Below are 21,627 nucleotides of genomic sequence, written 5' to 3'. Positions count from 1 at the left end.
TTGGTTGTGTTTATGAAGGTCTTAGGTAACAATAGAATATGAAAGAAAATGTATTTCAAATAAAACAATTTCATGTAACTGCATACAATAAGTACAAACGAAAAACCACTAAAACACCACAATTCAAGTGGTAAAATCCATTAAAAACACCATCATAAAGATCAGTAATTATTAATTTGGGGCAGGTCTTCAACAACATTTTGAAACGTCTTTTTTTTCCTTATTTTTTTCTTCTGAAGAACAGAATGGCATATTCTGAAATTAAATATATGACAATACTTTGAGTGATTTGCATACAGGGAGACCCCAGGAAATCTGGTCACAATGGGGACACAGTGGACGGATAAGAGCCACATTTTAAAACCATGTGTAGAACCAACAAACCTTGATCAGAAAGTGATTTGATCATATTGATCAGATCACGAAACCCACAGGTAGGGGCAAAGTGTAAACGAGGCTTCTGTTGATGGAAGGCCCATCCCCAATGTGCCATAGAGCTCTACCTGTCCATGTTTGTGACAGCCCAACCCAGGTGGGTGGCGCAAAGCAAGAGAGTGGGAGAAATGTGGCCCGACAGGTCTGATGGGAGACTCAGGGAAAGAGAGAGAGGCAGTCAGCCAGGTGGAGTCAGGTGCTGTCTACAGTCTGGGCTGGAACAGTGTCATAGTTCTATACAGTAGTAGAGCAGTAGGGACTGTGTGGAGCTGGGCTGTAGTCTAGCCCCTAACTGACTGACTGGCACTCAACAGGAATACCAGGCCTTGTTTATCAACTGGAAAATGAATTCTACATAACACTGAAGAGAGAAACTTGTCAGAGTGGAACTTTCTTTCCCCTCCCGTCTTGTTCATTCACTCTCTAGTCTCTCTCCCAGGGGCTGGAGCTGGGGGCTGTGAGAGTTTGTACAGTAGTCTGGAAAGAGAGTGAGAGGAGGAGAGGGAGGGAGAGAGGAAAAGAGAGAGCAGGGGAGTAGACAGAGGCCAGGGGAGACATGCTACGCTACAGCTCACCAGGATCGGTCGCCACCACTGAGGACAGTCCAGAGCAGCCCAGTGAGGTAAGGAGCCCCAGGGGGCCACTCTGTCCCAGGATAGAACCCAAACATCACTCATTCACCTGTCAGATGAGTAGCATGGCGTGTTGGTTTGTGTAAGTCAGTGTGTTTGTAGACTATCTGGTGTTTGTTTGCTTTTGTCTCCGCTCCCCCCACTCCCCGTTCGCTTTTCTCTCTCTCAATCTGTTTTCCTCACGTCTGGCTGCTCAAAGCTAGTTTTTGTAGCATGTCTACATCACAACTAATCATTCTCACTTTTTGAGTGTTGCCGGTGTGTTGGAATTTTGCATGTGGCTCAGGGATATGTGTATCTGTTTGAGCTTGTAATGAGAGCCGAGTATCTGGGAGGCAGGGCTGTCATGTTTATTTGATCAGCCCAGCGCGCCTAGCAGACCACATCTTTAAACTGCCAATAAAAGCCATTCTCACAGCTAATGAAGTGACACCAAAGGATTTATAGCCAACATAAAAGCCAACATGGAGTTGGATTAATCCTTATGATGATTACAGCGTCATGTTTCACTCTCAACCAAGAGATTGCTTTTGCAATTAACACCTTTTAAGAAAGTTAATTATTCCCATTGACTTACAGTATGTATGACTTACAGTATGTTAATCAGGGCACCTTGGTTCAAAAGGGATGTGTTGTAAACAAGATAGTGCTAGCATGAAGTGGTATAAGGCATTTTGATGCTGTTACCTCATTGCAGTTACATTTGCATCATTTTTGTTTGTGGTTTCACAGTCTATAATTATAAATACTGATGGTGACCTGTTGTATTTGGACCCCATCAGAAACATTCCACTGCTTATTGTAACACAACAATCAGGCTCATTACAACACAAATGTTATGCTCACATGCTTATCACATTACATATGAACCAATCCATTTTTATGTCATAAAGAGTGACACTGGGGAACACAACACATTTGAGTTTTCATCCAACTATGACATTGACTACTGGTGCATGAGCTTGAACTGAGTGACCTTGACATTTTCTTTTTATGTCTGTGTGTGTTTCTGTCTGTTTTTGATTCCCCCAGAGGAGGATCCGGCGACTCAGACTAACTCTTCATACAGGAGACAATGGACAGAATGAGACCAAGAAACCAACCTCAGACACAGTGAGTCCCAAAACACACACCGAGTCAGCCTCACACACCCAGTCAGCCTCACACGTCTTCATCTTCACCACCCTATGGATCCTGGATCTTATCTTTTCCTTCTCTCCCCTCCCTTAATTGTCGCTTCCTCAACCTGTAGTCAGTGCGCTCTGCCTCACTCCCTTTCTTATTTCACGGCCCTCTCTATCCCTCAAACACACACAAATCAGGTGGGAATGTTTGTGAACTAGGAACCAGCTTTTATCCAGTTTAAGAAACATTCCATGGACTGTCTACACAATACAGAGACGGAGAAAGGTGGAACCACTGAGATTTACTGCTGTTATGTTATCTGGGCTGTTGGTTATGCAATTGTATCCACACAGGGGTGTGTACACCACACACACATACATACACAGCTGTGTCTGATTTTCACAGCACTCTGCACAAATTTAGAAGGTGCGTGTCCCTTTTCATCTACAGTAGAACTCTCTTCAGCATGCACAAGCCTAGCTGACGACAGAATTACACAGAACCGCATGCTGTTGTCTATTTTCAGATGCCATATATCATATATAATGTACACGGCACATGATGACATCTTACTGTAAAATTGTATAGGTCGTCTTATACAAATGTTTAGCCAATAAACAATCACTAAACAATCATGGAACTCTTTTTAATTACACGGTACCTACTTAATACACATGGGTAGCCTACGCCATAATAAAGGCAGACATGTTGTTTGCCAGAGGTGGTTTGCCATTTTGCTCTGTTTGTGTTGAGAAGCTGTGGTCTGGCAAAGTTACATCAGCTAGTTTGTAATCTAAGTGTTTGACAGCACTCAGTGTGCTGCTTGGAATCACATTGAGGTTAGGGGAAGTATGGTTTCGGTCGCTCCTCCACAGAGACTGAGATAGTGACAGAAAGCAGAGAGATAGATCCATGCTGTTCTTTGTACCTTGTACACTGTTTCTATAACCTGCCCCACCCCTTTGTCATCACAGTTCAGCTGATAGAAGTGTGACTAATGGTGTAATCTGATGGTGTTTCCCTTCAGGAGGCTGTGCATGTTTACAGCATTACTACTGATAAAAGACGACAGCCAGGTCAGGGTTGACAAGAGAGCAGCACAGAGGAGAACAACGTTGGGCCCTAGTTAATTAGGGCCCAGAGTTTTTCCTGGTCTAGTTATGTGGTCTGGAAATACTCAGGGCCCTGCTGATGACACAACACATCTGTGCCAGTCGTATGGGGGCCGTGCCACACTGCCACGGCCAGCTGTGCACTCCAGTCTGCAATGTGGTATCAGTCTGTGCTGAAGCTAGGCCCACTTAACGAGCCAACCAGCGCTAACGAGAGCAGCGCTCCGGAGCGGCAAGGACATATTGCACATCACATTAATAATTATCCCAGCCCATTAACTTCAGAGACCTTACAGATAGAACATAAACAGAGGATTAGTACGTAAGGACGCACAGTGGGAAAGGAGGAGAGAAGGATGATCAAAGTGCCCCCCCTCCTACCACATCCCCTCTAGCTTACCTTTATCTATTGACTTAGCAGGCATGTTGAAGGCAGCTGAAATTGACATGACTCTTCCCTTGTTGTCAGGGTTTCAGTCAGTAATACCAATTCAGTATTCATCAGTACAGTACTTTGAGTGAATAAAGCAGTAAGCAGATGACGTCACTACTACCGTTCAAAAGTTTGGGGTCACTTAGAAATGTCCTTGTTTTTGAAAGAAAAGCACATTTGTGTTCCATTAAAATAACATAGAATTGATCAGAAATACAGTGTAGACATTGTTAATGTTGTAAATGACTATTGCAGCTGGAGAAGGCTGATATTTAATGGAATATCTACATAGGCGTACAGAGGACCTGTCACGTTCTGACCATAGTTCTTGTGTGTTTTCCTTGTTTTGGTCAGTGTTGGTCAGGACGTGAGCTGGGTGGGCATTCTATGTTGTGTGTCTAGTTTGTCCGTTTCTATGTATGGCCTGATATGGTTCTCAATCAGAGGCAGATGTTAGTCATTGTCTTTGATTGGGAACCATATTTAGGTAGCTTGTTTTGTGTTGGGGTTTGTGGGTGATTGTTTCCTGTCTCTGTGTTCTCTGCACCAGATAGGACTGTTTTCAGGTTTTGCCACGTTTATTGTTTTGTAGTGTGTTCATATTGAGTTTCTGTTATTAAAGAACCATGGACACTTACCACGCTGCGCATTGGTCCTCCGATCCTTCTCGCTTCTCCTCCTCAGACGAAGAGGAGGAGGAAAACCCTTACAGAATCACCCACCACAACAGGACCAAGCGGTGGTAACGGGCAGCAGGAACAGCGGCCGAAGACACAAGACTCCTGGACGTGGGAAGAAATCCTCGACGGGGAGGACCCTAGGCCAAGCCAGGGGAGTGTCGCCGTCCCAATGTGCAGCAGGAGAAGCAGCAGCAGCAAAAGCAGCAGCAGAAGAAGCAACAGAAGCAGCAGAGGAAGCGGCAGCAGCAGCAAAAGCAGCAGCAGAAGAAGCAACAGAAGCAGCAGAGGAAGCGGCAGCAGCAGCAAAAGCAGCAGCAGGAGAAGCAACAGAAGCAGCAGAAGAAGCAACCGCAGCAGCAGCAGCAAAAGCAGCAGCAGCAGCAAAAGCAGCAGCAGGAGAAGCAACAGAAGTAGCAGAAGAAGCAACAGCAGCAGCAGCAGCAGAAATGTCAGGATTCCTGTACATGGGATGATGTGTTGGATGGCAAGTGTTGCTACACATGGGAGGAGATCCAGGCTGGTAGGGATCGCCTACCATGGGAACAGGTGGAGGCATTGAGGAGAGCAGAGGCAGCCGGAGAGAGGAGCCATCGATAAGAGGGAAGCCCGAGAGGCAGCCCCAAAAATTTCTTGGGGGGAGGCACTTGGAGCTGTCAGCGAAGCTGAGTCTGAAAAGATCGAGGAGTTATTGGACAGAATGGAGGAGAGTGAACGGATGGGAGATGAGGAGACACTCGAGGAGGTGTTAATAGAATTGGGGGAGAGTGAAGAGAGAGAGCAGTTGATTTGGCGTAGTATGCAAGGCATTCGCCCTGAGGTGCGTGTCCCCAGCCCGGTACCACCAGTGCCGGCACCCCGCACCAGGCTGTCTCTCCGTCCCATCAATACAGGTGCTCCCGCCTGTCCGGTGCTACCAGAGTTTCAGCCCCTCAGTCCAGAGGCGCCAGAGCCCCTCAATCCAGAGGCGCCAGAGCTCCTCTGTCCAGCGCGGCCAGAGCCTTCCTCCTCTCCAGCGCTGCCGGAGTCTCCCGCCTGTCCGGCGCTGTCAGAGCTTCCACCCCTCAGTCCAGAGGCGCCAGAACCCCTCAGTCCAGAGGCGCCAGAGCCCCTCTGTCCAGCGCTGCCAGAGCCTTCCTCTCCAGCGCTGCTGGAGTCTCCCGCCTGTCCGGCGCTGCCAGAGCTTCCTCCCCTCAGTCCAGAGGTGCCAGAGCCCCTCAGTCCAGAGGCGCCAGAACACCTCAGTCCAGCGCTGCCAGAGCCTTCCTCCTCTCCAGCGCTGCCGGAGTCTCCCGCCTGTCCGGCGCTACCAGAGCTTTTGCCCCTCAGTCCAGAGGTGCCAGAGCCCCTCAGTCTGCCCAGCGCCGCCTGAGCTGGCCGTTTGCCCAGCGCCGCCTGAGCTGGCCGTCTGCCCAGCGCCGCCTGAGCTGGCCGTCTGCCCAGCGCCGTCTGAGCTGGCCGTCTGCCCAGCGCCGCCTGAGCTGGCCGTCTGCCCAGCGCCATCAGAGTCTCCCGTCTGTCCAGAGCTGCTAGAGTCTCCCTTCTGTCCAGAGCTGCTAGAGTCTCCCGTCTGTCCAGAGCTGCTAGAGTCTCCCGTCTGTCCAGAGCTGCTAGAGTCTCCCGTCTGTCCAGAGCTGCTAGAGTCTCCCGTCTGTCCAGAGCTGCTAGAGTCTCCCGTCTGTCCAGAGCTGCTAGAGTCTCCCGTCTGTCCAGAGCGGCTAGAGTCTCCCGTCTGTCCAGAGCTGCTAGAGTCTCCCGTCTGTCCAGAGCTGCTAGAGTCTTCCGTCTGTCCAGAGCTGCTAGAGTCTCCTGTCTGTCCAGAGCTGCCAGAGTCTCCAGTCTGTCATGAGCCGCCAGAGCCGCCAGTCAGCGTGGATCCGCCAGAGCCACCAGTCAGCGTGGAGCCGCCAGAGCCGCCAGAGCCGCCAGTCAGCCAGGATCCGCCATTCAGCCAGGATCCTCCAGAGCCGCCATTCAGCCAGGATCCTCCAGAGCCACCATTCAGCCAGGATCCTCCAGAGCCGCCATTCAGCCAGGATCCTCCAGAGCCGCCATTCAGCCAGGATCCTCCAGGGCCGCCATTCAGCCAGGATCCGCCAGGGCCGCCAGTCAGCCAGGATCTTCCAGAGCCGCCAGTCAGCCAGGATCTTCCAGAGCCGCCAGTCAGCCAGGATCTTCCAGAGCCGCCAGTCAGCCAGGATCTTCCAGAGCCGCCAGTCAGCCAGGATCTTCCAGAGCCGCCAGTCAGCCAGGATCTTCCAGAGCCGCCAGTCAGCCAGGATCTTCCAGAGCCGTCAGTCAGCCAGGATCTGCCAGAGCTGTCAGTCAGCCAGAAGCTGCCAGAGCCATCAACCAGCCTGAGCTATCTCTCAGTCCTGAGCTACCTCTCAGTCCTGAGCTACCCCTCAGTCCTGAGCTACCCCGCAGGCCTGAGCTACCCCTCAGGCCTGAGCTACCCCTCAGGCCTGAGCTACCCTTCAGTCCCGAGCTACCCCTCAGTCCTAAGCTACCCCTCAGGCCAGTGGGGCCCTTTGTTAGGGTTCCTAGGCCAAGGTCGGCGGCGAGGGTCGCCACTCAAAGGATGCTAAGTAGGTGGACTAAGACAATGAGGGAGTTGAGTCCACGTCCAGCGCCAGAGCCGCCACCGCGGACAGACCCACCCCTATAGGTTTAGGTTGTGTGGTCGGAGTCCGCACCTTGGGGGGGTTTCCTTGTTTTAGTGTTGGTCAGGACGTGAGCTGAAAAGAACATAGAATGCCACCCTAGTCACACCCTGACCTAACCAAAATAGAGAATAAAAGCCTCTCTATGGCCAGGGCGTGACAACTGTTGACGTTGAGACTGGCCATTTTGAGCCTGTAATTGAATCCACAAATACTGATGCTCCAGATACTCAACTGGTCTAAAGAAGGACAGTTTAATTGCTTCTTTAATTAGCACAACAGTTTTCAGCTGTGCTAACATAATTGCAAAAGGGTTTTCTAATGATCAATTTGCCTTTTAAAATGATAAACTTGGATTAGCTAACACAACGTGCCATTGGAACACAGGAGTGATGGTTGCTGATAATGGGCCTCTGTACGCCTATGTAGATATTCCATTAAAAATCAGCTTTTTTTAGTTTACAGCTAATTAACAATGTCTACACTGTATTTCTGATAAATTTGATGTTATTTTAATGAACAAAAGATGTGCTTTTCTTTCACAAACAAGGACACCCCAAACTTTTGAACGGTAGTGTACATCCAATATTAAAGGTCAGCATCCAACATGGAGAGCGACTATCGTAAAAGTCTGTGGGCTGTCCTTGACACTGGATTCTTTCATGGTTGAACTCGCTGTATGTAGATGTTATCTTCAGAGGAATTGAAAATATAGGTAACTATAGGTAACACTCCCATATTGTGTACATATTCTTGGTTTGTTAGTCCCCTCAAAATGCCTTAGACATCTCTTTTGTCCCACCCCACACACATGTGGAGACCTCACCTGGCTTAACTGGTGCCTCCAGAGACGAAACCTCTCTCATCGTCACTCAACGCCTAGGTTTACCTCCACTGTACTCACATCCTACCATACCTTTGCTTTGAATCTATTCTACCATGTCCAGAAATCTGCTCCTTTTTATTCTCTGTCCCCAACGCACTAGATGACCAGTTCTTATAGCCTTTAGCCATACCCTTCTCCTACTCCATTCCTCTGGTCATGTAGAGGTTAACCCAGGCACACTTCTATTCCCCCAGGCACTATCATTTGTTGACTTCTGTAACCGTAAAAGCCTTGGATTCATGCATGCTATTTAGGGATAGGCGTCCCATCAACAGGGACAGTGTCCCTGTTGACGGGACGCCTATCCCTAAATAGCATGCATGAATCACGATCAAAGAATTTAGAGAAACAACAAATGTTGGTACATACACATGTAAGTGTCTTATATTGGCTGAAAGCTTAAATTATTGTTCATATAACTGCACTGTCCAATTTACAGTAGCTATTACTGAGAAAAGCATACCATGCTATTGTTTGAGGAGAGCTCCTAACAACAAGCACGTTTTTCACAGCGATAGGTTTGATACATTCACCTCTGAAGGTGAAATGTGTACTTACATTCTGAAATCTTGCTCTGATTTATCATCCAAAGGGTCCCAGAGATAACATGACATTTCTTTTTGTTAGATAATCCTTTTTCATATCCTAAAAAGGTCCATATAGCATGCACAATCGATTTTGTATTTCCACTAGCTCAATTTGCAAAGAAAGGAATCTGTGAAAATCTAACCCTAAACGTTGTTTCAACCAGTCAAATCACATTCGTATTTATTCCTCAGAGATCCTAGAACGTAACCAGACTTCACTATATCATTAGGGGTGTAGTGTATATCCTATAGGACACCAAATTTGGTCAGAGAGCGAAGCCTTCATGGCACGCCGATGACGCGGGCAGTCTTCACTTGATCGACTGTAACTTTGTAAAATAAGCACCAATCGGGGTCAAACAAAGCTTGCTAGATAGCCAATGAGCAGGCCAATGAGCCCCGTATAGGCCGCAAAATGTAGCTGCTAACCTTGTGTGACAGCAAGCCTTTTCATTTTGGACAAAAATTATAAGAATATGGAGAGTTATGAAGTTATGAAAACTGGGTGTTTTGAAAATGTTGAACTTATTATATGGCTACTAATACTGGAAAAGCTAAATCCAAGTATACAGATTTGACAATATTCTTGCAGTAAAATGTAATGTGAATGTAAATGTCTCCTTCACGATTTGCCCAAATGTACCTGGGTGACTTCACACTAAATGTCATGTAGTTTTCTCATACTTCATGTTATCCGTCTACAACTTTGCACATACACTGCTGCCATCTTGTGGACACCATAGGAATTACAACCAGAGTGATGGCTAGATGTGGGACCTTTCTGTAGCATTCCTACATTTAATTCACATTTCCACAAACTTCAAAGTGTTTCCTTTCAAATGGTACCAAGAATATGCATATCCTTGCTTTAGGGTCTGAGCTACAGGCAGTTAGATTTGGGTATGTCATTTTAGGTGAATATGTAAAAAAAAAATTGGTCTATCCCTAAGATGTTTTAACATCAGAAGCCTCCTCCCTAAGTTTGTTTTATTTACTGCTTTAGCACACTCCGCCAACCCTGATCTCCTAGCCGTGTCTGAATCCTGGCTTAGGAAAGCCACCAAAAATTCTGAAATTTCCATCCCAACTACAACATTTTCTGCCAAGATAGAACTGCCAAAGGGGTTGAGTTGCAATCTACTGCAGAGATAGCCTACAGAGTTCTGTCATGCTATCCAGGTCTGTGCCCAAACAGTTCGAGCTTCTACTTTTAAAAATCCACCTTTCCAGAAATAAGTCTCTCACTGTTGCCACTTGTTATAGACCCCCCTCAGCCCCCAGCTGTGACCTGGACATCATATGTGAATGAATTGACCCCCATTTATCTTCAGAGTTTATACTGTTAGGCAACCTAAACTGGGATATTCTTAACACCCCGGCCATCCTACAATCTAAGCTAGATGCCCTCAATCTCACATAAATTAGCATGGAATCTACCCAGGTACAATCCTAAATCCGTAAACACGAGCACCCTCATAGATATCATCCTGACCAACCTGCCCTTTAAATACACCTCTGCTGTCTTCAACCAGGATTTCAGCAATCACTGCCTCATTGCCTGAGGCCGTAATGGGTCCACGGTCAAACGACCACCCCTCATCACTGTCAAACGCTCCCTAAAACACTTCAGCGAGCAGGCCTTTCTAATTCACCTGGCCCGGGTATCCTGGAAGGATATTGACATTATGCCATCAGTAGAGGATGCCTGGTTATTCTTTAAAAGTGCTTTCCTCACCATCTTAACTCAGTATTTCCCCTTCAAAAAATGCAGAAATAAGAACAGACATTGCCCTTGGTTCACTAGAGATTTGACTGCCCTTGACCAGCACAAAAACATCCTGTGGCGTACTGCATTAGCATCGAAAGACCCCGCGATATGCAACTTTTCAGGGAAGTTAGAAACCAATATACACAGGCAGTTAGGAAAGCCAAGGCTAGCTTTTTCAAACAGAAGTTTGCATCCTGTAGCACAAACTCCAAAAAGTTCTGGGACACTGTAAAGTCCATGGAGAATAAGAGCACCTCCCCCCAGCTGCCCACTGCACTGAGGCTAGGAAACACTGTCACCACCGATAAATCTACGATAATCGAGAATTTCAATAAGCATTTTTCTACATGCTTTCCACCTGGCTACCCCTACCCCGGTAAACAGCTCTGCACCCCACACAGCAACTTGCCCAAGCCATTTCTCCTTCACCAAAATCCAGATAGCTGATGTTCTTAAAGAGCTGCAAAATCTGGACCCCCACAAATCAGCTGGGCTAGAAAATCTGGACCCTCTCTTTCTAAAATGATCCGCTGCAATTGTTGCTGCCTCAATAACTAGCCTGTTCAACCTCTCTTTCGTATTGTCTGAGATCCCTAAAGATTGGAAAACTTTCTCGGTCACCCCTCTCTTCAAAGGGGAGACACTCTAGACCCAAACTGTTACAGACCTATATCTATCCTACCCTGCCTTTCTAAAGTCTTTGAAAGTTAACAAACAGATCACCGACCATTTCGAATCCCACTGTACCTTCTCCGCTATGCAATCTGGTTTCCGAGCTGGTCATGGGTGCACCTCAGCCACGCTCAAGGTCCTAAACGATAACTGCCATCGATAAAAGACAATACTGTGCAGACGTCTTCATCGACCTGGCCAAGGCTTTCGACTCTCTCAATCACCGCATTCTTATCGGAAGATTCAACAGCCTTGGTTTCTCAAATGACTGCCTCACCTTGTTCACCAACTACTTCTCAGATAGAGTTCAGTGTGTCAAATCGGAGGGCCTGTTGTCTGGACCTCTGGCAGTCTCTATGGGGGTGCCACAGGGTTCAATTCTCGGGCCGATTCTTTTCTCTGTATACATCAATATGTCACTCTTGCTGCTGGTGATTCTCTGATCCACCTCTACGCAGACAACACCATTCGGTATACTTCTGGCACTTTTTGGGATATTGTGTTAACAGACTTCCAGACGAGCTTCAATGACATACAACACTCCTTCTGTGGCCTCCGACTGCTCTTAAATGCAAGTAAAACCAAATGCATGCACTTCAACCGATCGCTGCCCACACCAGCTCGCCCGTCTAGCATCACTAATCTGGACAGTTCTGACTTAGAATATGTGGACAACTACAAATACCTAGGTGTCTGGTTAGACTATAAACTCTCCTTCCAGACTCATATGAAGCATCTCCAATCCAAAATTAAATCTAGAATCGGCTTCCTATTTCACAACAAAACAAAACATCCTTCACTCATGCTGCCAAACATACCCTCGTAAAACTGACTCTTCTACCGATCCATGACTTCGGCAATGTCATTTACAAAATAGCCTCCAACACTCTACTCAGCAAATTGGATGTAGTCTATCACAGTGCCATCTGTTTTGTCACCAAAGCCCCATATACTACCCACCACTGCGAACTGTACGCTCTCGTTGGCTGGCCCTCACTTCATATTTGTCGCCAAACCCACTGGCTCCAGTCATCTATAAGTCTTTGTTAGGCAAAGCCCCGCCTTATCTCAGCTCCCTGGTCACCATAGCAGCACCCTCCCATAGCATGCGCGCCAGCAGGTATATTTCACTGGTCATCCCCAAAGCCAACTCCTCCTTTGGCCGCCTTTCCTTCTAGTTCTCTGATGCCAATGACTGGAACGAATTGCAAAAATCACAGAAGCTTATATCTCCCTCAATAACTTTAAGCATCAGCTGTCAGAGCAGCTTACTGATCATTGCACCTGTACACAGGCCATCTGTAAATAGCCTACCCAACTACCTCATCCCTGTATTGTTATTTATGTTTAGCTCCTTTGCACCCCAGTATCTCTACTTGCACATTCATCTTCTGCACATCTAACACTCCAGTGTTTAATTGATCAATTGTAATTATTTCGCCACTATGGCCTATTTATTGCCTTACCTCTGTCATGACTGTCCTGATCAGGACCATGCCCCAGGACTACCTGACATGATGACTCCTTGCTGTCCCCAGTCCATCTGACCATGCTGCTGCTCTAGTTTCAACTGTTCTGCCTTATTATTATACGACCATGCTGGTCATTTATGAACATTTGAACATCTTGGCCATGTTCTGTTATAATCTCCACCCGGCACAGCCAGAAGAGGACTGGCCACCCCACATAGCCTGGTTCCTCTCCAGGTTTCTTCCTAGGTTTTGGCCTTTCTAGGGAGTTTTTCCTAGCCACCGTGCTTCTACACCTGCATTGCTTGCTGTTTGGGGTTTTAGGCTGGGTTTCAGTACAGCACTTTGAGATATCAGCTGATCTACGAAGGGCTATATAAATAAATTTGATTTGATTTGATCAGGTCAGGTTACAGGAGACCACAACCCTACAGATTATCTCTCAACCCCAACAGAGGAGGAGAGATCTAGGGGTCTGAAGATGTGGGGGTTTTATGACCCCTCACGCCCCTGGTAAATCTCAGGCCACAGACAAATTCCTTTGTCCTGTTACTATGGAGAACCAACCTCAGAACAAATAAAGGCACTTTGGAACAATGGTTTCCGTCAGCCACAATGGTGGTCATGACGATAGATGGAATATGAAAATGTATGTCATTTTTGTTTTGTTATTTAAAGGTTAATAGATGACGTTATTACGAAAACATTGTAACGTGAAGAGTTTTCCTAGTATATGTTTGATGTTTATACATTGTACGTTGTGTGGAAAATGTCCAAATCAAAGGGAATGTTTTGGTAAAGATGAAATGTGAAGTTAGTCGTCTAAAATTGGATTTGAGAAAAACCTAGACCTTGCTCTTAACTTGGTACGCCCAGAGAATTGCTCTAAAGGCGGTTACGCCCACTTCTGACCCAAGGGTATAAAACCTGTGAGTAAAGAATTTACAGAAGAGACTACGTGACCCAAGCTGCAGTCAAGGTCTAAAAAGTCAACGAACCCAGAACGCAACACAAGTTTGAAGACAAAGAAATCTTTTTCTACCCAAGCTACGGATGAGTAGCTGTGTCTAAGCGGGTGAAATCAAGCCGGACCCGCTAGCATCCATTCCCAGCGAATCGTGCTATCTAAACGGTTTCATCCCTATGCTGTGAGCTCTGAGCTACAGAGTTGTCTGTCCTCAGAAGACCCTTTCCAGAGCAAGGGTGAGGGAACAGACTCCTAAGCCAAAAGGACACTGACATCTTGAGGATGACCAAAAAGTTGCGCCGGAGAAGTGCGTCATCGAGCAGCCTGAACGGTCCACGCAGAGAATCCTCGGAGGTCTTCCCCACGTAATTACATCATTATATTCTGACCCATAAGAGCGGCAGTTTGGGGCAAGGCTAGGGTTAGAATAGCATAGCTGACAAATTCACCCAAATGTATATTTCTCTCGTGTACTTTCTTTTTTCTCTCTCTCTTTGAAATCCCCATTTTGGGTAACACGCGCCATAGTGTGTTGGCCCGTTATACTAAGTTCTAATAAATAGCCTATAATGTGTTTTGTCTATGTGTATCTTTTACCATCATTTTAGCTTTCTAGTAAATAAATATTCAACTAAGATTGGTGTGGTACGAACTGGTTAATTAGCGGCTGTTGTAAAAATCGATATTCTGATATTCTTTGAGTTCATTTGGGAAATAGAAACTCAATGAAACTAGTTTTCCCATGGTGCCCCAGGTTAATGAGTTAATAATTGCTTGATTCAGTTAATCACGCAATTAGAAACTTTTAATCATTTGATGAGCAACAGTCGTCATATTAACTAATACAACGTCACGACACCTCCGTCATCTTACTACATTTGCACACACTGTATATACACTTTTCTATTGTGTTATTGACTATACGTTTGTTTATCCCATGTGTAACTTGTTTGTGTCGCACTGCTTTGCATTATCTAGGTCAGGTCGAAGTTAGAATTGAGAACTTGTTCTCAGCTGGCCTACCTGGTTAAATAAAGGTGAAGAAAAAAAACAAACACTTAGAAGTGAAACCTGGGTAGCAGGAGACAACAAGACTGTGGTGCCACATAGAGATGGAGAGGACGAAGAAAGAAAACACGCATGACAAGATAGTTAAGTGAAGGAGGGAGGGAGGAAACATCTTACATTTAAATCGGAGATATTATGTTTCGGGAAAAGGACAATGACGAAAGTGGTGATCTACCATGAAATTAAAAAGGGTGTGTCCTGTAACCCGACACCCTGTGGGAGACAGGCTTATCAGTGACTCTGACCTGGATGTGGTGTAATGCATCTGCTCCTTGTGAACTGCCTGGAACTGTGGCACAGAGGTGCTAGACTGAAAGTTTACATTTACTTGAGTCAAAGGATGGTGTTTTCGAAGTTAAGGCAATTCAATCAAATGGGTCACATTAGAAAAACGTTTTACTTCTACATGACATGTACTGTATAGTAAGTTCCACATACATGTCCTAAAGAAAGGAAATAAAGCTCAGGGCACAAAGCAGTATTAGAGGTACAGTGCCTTGCGAAAGTATTCGGCCCCCTTGAACTTTGCGACCTTTTGCCACATTTCAGGCTTCAAACATAAAGATATAAAACTGTATTTTTTTTGTGAAGAATCAACAACAAGTGGGACACAATCATGAAGTGGAACAACATTTATTGGATATTTCAAACTTTTTTAACAAATCAAAAACTGAAAAATTGGGCGTTCAAAATTATTCAGCCCCTTTACTTTCAGTGCAGCAAACTCTCTCCAGAAGTTCAGTGAGGATCTCTGAATGATCCAATGTTGACCTAAATGACTAATGATGATAAATACAATCCACCTGTGTGTAATCAAGTCTCCGTATAAATGCACCTGCACTGTGATAGTCTCAGAGGTCCGTTAAAAGCGCAGAGAGCATCATGAAGAACAAGGAACACACCAGGCAGGTCCGAGATACTGTTGTGAAGAAGCCGGATTTTAAAGCCGGATTTGGATACAAAAAGATTTCCCAAGCTTTAAACGTCCCAAGGAGCACTGTGCAAGCGATAATATTGAAATGGAAGGAGTATCAGACCACTGCAAATCTACCAAGACCTGGCCGTCCCTCTAAACTTTCAGCTCATACAAGGAGAAGACTGATCAGAGATGCAGCCAAGAGGCCCATGATCACTCTGGATGAACTGCAGAGATCTACAGCTGAGGTGGGAGACTCTGTCCATAGGACAACAATCAGTCGTATATTGCACAAATCTGGCCTTTATGGAAGAGTGGCAAGAAGAAAGCCATTTCTTAAAGATATCCATAAAAAGTGTCGTTTAAAGTTTGCCACAAGCCACCTGGGAGACACACCAAACATGTGGAAGAAGGTGCTCTGGTCAGATGAAACCAAAATGGAACTTTTTGGCAATAATGCAAAACGTTATGTTTGGCGTAAAAGCAACACAGCTCATCACCCTGAACACACCATCCCCACTGTCAAACATGGTGGTGGCAGCATCATGGTTTGGGCCTGCTTTTCTTCAGCAGGGACAGGGAAGATGGTTAAAATTGATGGGAAGATGGATGGAGCCAAATACAGGACCATTCTGGAAGAAAACCTGATGGAGTCTGCAAAAGACCTGAGACTGGGACGGAGATTTGTCTTCCAACAAGACAATGATCCAAAACATAAAGCAAAATCTACAATGGAATGGTTCAAAAATAAACATATCCAGGTGTTAGAATGGCCAAGTCAAAGTCCAGACCTGAATCCAATCGAGAATCTGTGGAAAGAACTGAAAACTGCTGTTCACAAATGCTCTCCATCCAACCTCACTGAGCTCGAGCTGTTTTGCAAGGAGGAATGGGAAAAAAATGTCAGTCTCTCGATGTGCAAAACTGATAGAGACATACCCCAAGCGACTTACAGCTGTAATCGCAGCAAAAGGTGGCGCTACAAAGTATTAACTTAAGGGGGCTGAATAATTTTGCACGCCCAATTTTTCAGTTTTTGATTTGTTAAAAAAGTTTGAAATATCCAATAAATGTCATTCCACTTCATGATTGTGTCCCACTTGTTGTTGATTCTTCACAAAAAAATACAGTTTTATATCTTTATGTTTGAAGCCTGAAATGTGGCAAAAGGTCGCAAAGTTCAAGGGGGGCGAATACTTTCGCAAGGCACTGTATATAGCACAGTGGAGTCTTTCATTATGCAAGCAATTTTGATACACAGTCAAGCTTAGGTAACATTGTCAATTAAAGTAGTGAATAGTAAACTCTTAGAAGAAAAGGCGCTATCTAGAACCTAAAATGATTATTCGGCTGTCTCAATAGGAGAACCCTTTGAAGAACACTTTTTGGTTCCGGGTAGAATCCTTTTGGTTCCAGGTAGAACCCTTTTGGGTTCCATGTAAAACCCTTTCCACAGAGGGTTTGACATGGAACCCAAGAGTTCTACCTGGAACCAAAAAGGGTTATTCCTATGGGGACAGCCGAAGAACCCTTTTGGAACCCTTTTTTCTAAGAGTGTAGAATATTACCCATTGCTTTTGATTTTGAGTTCTTCAGACTAGGCCTCTCTCATCTGGTTTTCCATGAATAAATAACACTGTCAGTTCAGTGAGGGTCACATTCCTTTGGCAGGACATTAAAGCTGTTTTCACAGCCCCTTATCTGACTGGATAGAAGAAGAAAAATCAGTTTCTGTTACAATTCAGCTTCAAATGCTGAAACACCTATATTGTAATATTTAAAACGCAATAGAGGCTGACATGAAGTTCTTTCAGAGGGTGTGTACAGTACCGGCCATAAAACATAATGACGGCCATTCTTCTCTCCCATCTGTTGGAATTCACATTGCCTATTTGGAGCCCCTCGTAATGTCAGCCTGCTCTCTCTCTGTGGATTATCTGGTGTGGAAATGTGAAGCAACGTCCAGCTCAGGAGGCCATGAAACAACAGTGGCGTCATTATTCCCCATCTCTTATCTCTGCTGGATGGGCGAAGGACGCCTTCTCTCTCTGGCTGGATGGGCTGCAGAGCAGAGGTCTTGGATGATGTTCCTCTGAGCTAATATTTGTTTAGTAGGGAAGCTTCTCTTTTCTCTTCTAAGAAACAAGAACTTTTTAGTTGTTGTCCAAAATATACAGTACCAGTAAAAGTTTGGACACACACTCATTCCAGGGTTTTTCTTTATTTATACTATTTTCTACATTGTAGAATAATAGTGAAGACATCAAAACTATGAAATAACACAAAAAAGTGTTAAACAAATCAAAATATATTTATATTTGAGATTCTTCAAAGTACCCACCATTTGCCTTGGTGACAGCTTTGCACGCTCTTAGCATTCTCTCAACCAGCTTCATGAGGTAGTCACCTGCATTTCAATTAACGGTTGGGCCTTCTTAAAAGTTAATTTGTGGAATTTCTTTCCTTCTTAATGCATTTGAGCCAATAAGTTGTGTTGTGACAAGGTAGGGGTTGTAACGGTTTTCTTCTGGTGAAAGAGAGGCGGACCAAAACGCAGCATGGTTATAATTCATGGTTCTTTAATAACGAAACTATACATTAATAAACTACAAAACAAGAAACATGAAAACCCGAAACAGTCCCGTGTGGTACAAACACTGACACAGGAGACAACCACCCACAAAACCCAACATAAAACAGGCTACCTAGGCTCCCAATCAGAGACAATGACTAACACCTGCCTCTGACTGAGAACCATATCAGGCCAAACATAAAAATAGACAAACCAGACACACAACATAGAATGCCCACCCAGCTCACGTCCTGACTAACACTAAAACGAGGAAAACACACAAGAACGATGGTCAGAACGTGACAGTACCCCCGGCAGTACCCCCTGGCGGCTCCTTGCAGACTGGCGGCACTGGCGGCGCTGGGCAGACTAGCGACTCTGATGGCGCTGGGCAGACTGGCGACTGTTGGCGCTGGGCAGACAGGAAGCTCCGGCAATGCTGGAGAGGAAGGCTCTGGCAGCGCTGGACTGAGGAGCTCTGGCGCCTCTGGAATGAGGGGCTCTGGCGCCTCTGGACTGAGGGGCGGAAGCTCTGGCAGCGCCGGACAGGCGGGAGACTCCGGCTGCGCTGGAGAGGAGGAAGGCTCTGGCAGCGCTGGACAGAGGAGCTCTGGCGCCTCTGGACTGAGGGGCTCTGGAGCCTCTGGACTGAGGGGCGGAAGCTCTGACAGCGCCGGACAGGCGGGAGACTCCGGCTGCGCTGGAGAGGAGGAAGGCTCTGGCAGCGCTGGACAGAGAAGCTCTGGCGCCTCTGGACTGAGGTGCTCTGGCGCCTCTGGACTGAGGTGCTCTGGCGCCTCTGGACTGAGTGGCGCTGGCGCCTCTGGACTGAGGAGCGCTGTTGCCTCTGGACTGAGGGGCGGAAACTCTGGTAGCGCCGGACAGGCGGGAGCACCTGTGTTGATGGGACGGAGAGACAGCCTGGTGCGGGGTGCCGGCACTGGTGGTACCGGGCTGGGGACACGCACCTCAGGGCGAATGCCTTGCATACTACGCCAAATCAACTGCTCTCTCTCTTCACTCTCCCCCAATTCTATTAACACCTCCTCGAGTGTCTCCTCATCTCCCATCCGTTCACTCTCCTCCATTCTGTCCAATAATTCCTCGACCCTCTCAGGGTCGCCGATAGCTCCGATAACTTCTTGCGTCGAGCCATCCCGGATCCGGGATCGTGAATACAGCCTCAAGCTCATTACCATAACGCAACGTTAACTATTCATGAAAATCGCAAATGAAATGAAATTAATATGCTAGCTCTCAAGCTTAGCCTTTTCTTAACAACACTGTCATCTCAGATTTTCTAAATATGCTTCTCAACCATTGCAAAATAAGCATGTGTGTAACAGCTAGCGCGGCTAGCGTAGCATTTAGCGTTAGCATCAGCAGACAACATTTTCACAAAAAACAGAAAATCATTCAAATAAAATCATTACCTTTGAAGAACTTCAGATGTTTTCAATGAGGAAACTCTCAGTTAGATAGCAAATGCTCAGTTTTTCCTGAAAGATTATTTGTTTAGGAAAAATTGCTCCGTTTGGTGCGTCACGTTTGGCTACCAAAAAACCCCGAAAATTCAGTCTTCAAAACGCCAAACTTTTTTCCAAATTAACTCCATAATATCGACTGAAACATGGTAAACGTTGTTTAGAATCAATCCTCAAGGTGTTTTTCACATATCTCTTCATGATATATCGTTTGTTGAAAGCCTCCTCTCTCCTCTCAATCACTGGATGACTGCGTGCAGCTTGTAGGTTACGCACCAATTTAGACAAAGGACACCGGGCGGACTCCTGGTAAATGTAGTCTCTTATGGCCAATCTTCCAATGATATGCCTAGAAATACGTCACAATGCTGCAGACACCTTGGAGAAACGATAGAAAGGGCAGGCTCATTCCCGGCGCATTCACAGCCATATAAGGAGACAATGGAAAACAGAGCTTCAAAAATTCTGCCCATTTCCTGGTTGAAGTTTCATCTTGGTTTCGCCTGTAGCATGAGTTCTGTGGCACTCACAGATAATATCTTTGCAGTTTGGAAACCTTAGAGTGTTTTCTTTCCTAAGATGCCAATTATATGCATAGTCGAGCATCTTTTCGTGACAAAATATTGCGCTTAAAATGGGCACGTTTTTTTATCCATAAATTAAAAGAGCGCCCCCTATATCCAAGAAGATAACATCCATGGCTCCTTACGGTAAACAGGGGGAGTTGGCTCAGGTCTGGCTCCTGACTCTGCCACACTCTCCCTGTGCCTCCCCCCAAGACATTTTTTGGGCTGCCTCTCGGGCTTCCAGCCGCTCTGCCGTGCTAGCTCCTCATAATGCTGCCTCTCTGCTTTCGCTGCCTCCAGCTCGGCTTTGGGGCGGCAATATTCCCCTGGCTCTGCCCAGTGTCCTTTCCCGTCAAGGATCTCCTCCAAAGTCCATTTCTCCAAATAGTGCAGCCTCTCCCACTGCTGCTGCTGCTGCTGCCTCTGTTGCTTCTCCTGCTGCTGCTGTTGCCCCTGCTGCACCTGTCGCTTCTCCTGCTGCTGCTGTTGCTGCTGCCTCTGTTTACCATGCCGCTTGGTCCTTGGTAGGTGGGTGGTTCTGTAACGGTTTTCTTCTGGTGTAAGAGAGGCGGACAAAAACGCAGCGTGGTTATAATACATGGTTCTTTAATAACGAAACTATACATTAATAAACTACAAAACAAGAAACATTAAAACCCGAAACAGTCCCGTGTGGTACAAACACTGACACAGGAGACAACCACCCACAAAACCCAACACAAAACAGGCTACCTAAATATGGTACCCAATCAGAGACAATGACTAACACCTGCCTCTGATTGAGAACCATATCAGGCCAAACATAGAAATAGACAAACCAGACACACAACATAGAATGCCCACCCAGCTCACATCCTGACCAACACTAAAATAAGGAAAACACACAAGAACGATGGTCAGAACGTGACAGGGGTGGTATACAGAAGATAGCCCTATTTGGTAAAAGACCAAGTCCATATTATGGCAAAAACAGGTAAAATAAGCAAAGAGAACCGAAAGTTCATCATTACTTTAAGACATGAAAGTCAGTCAATCCGGAACATTTCAAGAACTTTGAAGGTTTCTTCAAGTGCAGTCGCAAAAACAATCAAGAGCTATGATGAAATTGGCTCTCATGAGGACTGCCAAAGAAAAGGAAGACCCAGAGTTACCTCTGCTGCAGAGGATAAGTTCATTAGAGTTAACTGAACTTCAGATTGCGGCCCAAATAAATGCTTCACATAGTTCAAGTAACAGACACATGTCAACATCGACTGTTCAGAGGAGACTGTGTGAATCAGGCCTTCATGGTCAAATTGCTGCAAAGAAACCACTACTAAAGGACACCAATAAGAATAAGTGACTTCCTTGGGCCAAGAAACATGAGCAATGGACATTAGACCAGTGTAAATCTGTTCTTTGGTCTAATGAGTCCAAATTTGCGATTTTTGGTTCCAATCTTCTTTTTGAGACGCAGAGTAGGTGAATGGATGATCTCCGCATGTGTGGTTCCCACCATGAAGCATGGAGGAGGAGGTGTGATGGTGTGGTGGTGCTTTGCTGGTAACACTGTCTGTGATTTATTTAGAATTCAAGGCACACTTAACCAGCATGGC

The 21,627-nt window shown here is 45.9% G+C and overlaps 1 protein-coding gene across 4 annotated transcripts in view; it reads left to right on the top strand.

Annotated features, from left to right (window-relative positions):
• The first annotated feature begins 582 nt into the window (after positions 1-582).
• The window catches only part of LOC112263721 (myocardial zonula adherens protein), a 34,552-nt gene continuing 13,507 nt past the window's right edge, over positions 583-21,627 (top strand). For 2 of the 4 annotated variants that reach the window (XM_042330952.1, XM_024440264.2), the window contains exons 1-2: positions 583-1,057; positions 2,100-2,180. In XM_042330952.1, coding sequence (XP_042186886.1) covers positions 992-1,057; positions 2,100-2,180 — 147 coding nt within the window. In that variant the 5' untranslated portion in view covers positions 583-991. The remainder of the gene's footprint in view (positions 1,058-2,099; positions 2,181-21,627) is intronic. The other 2 variants (XM_024440263.2, XM_024440262.2) reach the window with 1 other exon arrangement.

Source organism: Oncorhynchus tshawytscha, linkage group LG12, assembly GCF_018296145.1.
Source record: "Oncorhynchus tshawytscha isolate Ot180627B linkage group LG12, Otsh_v2.0, whole genome shotgun sequence".
Taxonomy (NCBI): domain Eukaryota; kingdom Metazoa; phylum Chordata; class Actinopteri; order Salmoniformes; family Salmonidae; genus Oncorhynchus; species Oncorhynchus tshawytscha.
The sequence above is the reverse complement of the archived record's forward strand: the minus strand, read 5'-3'. Positions and strand labels throughout refer to the sequence as shown.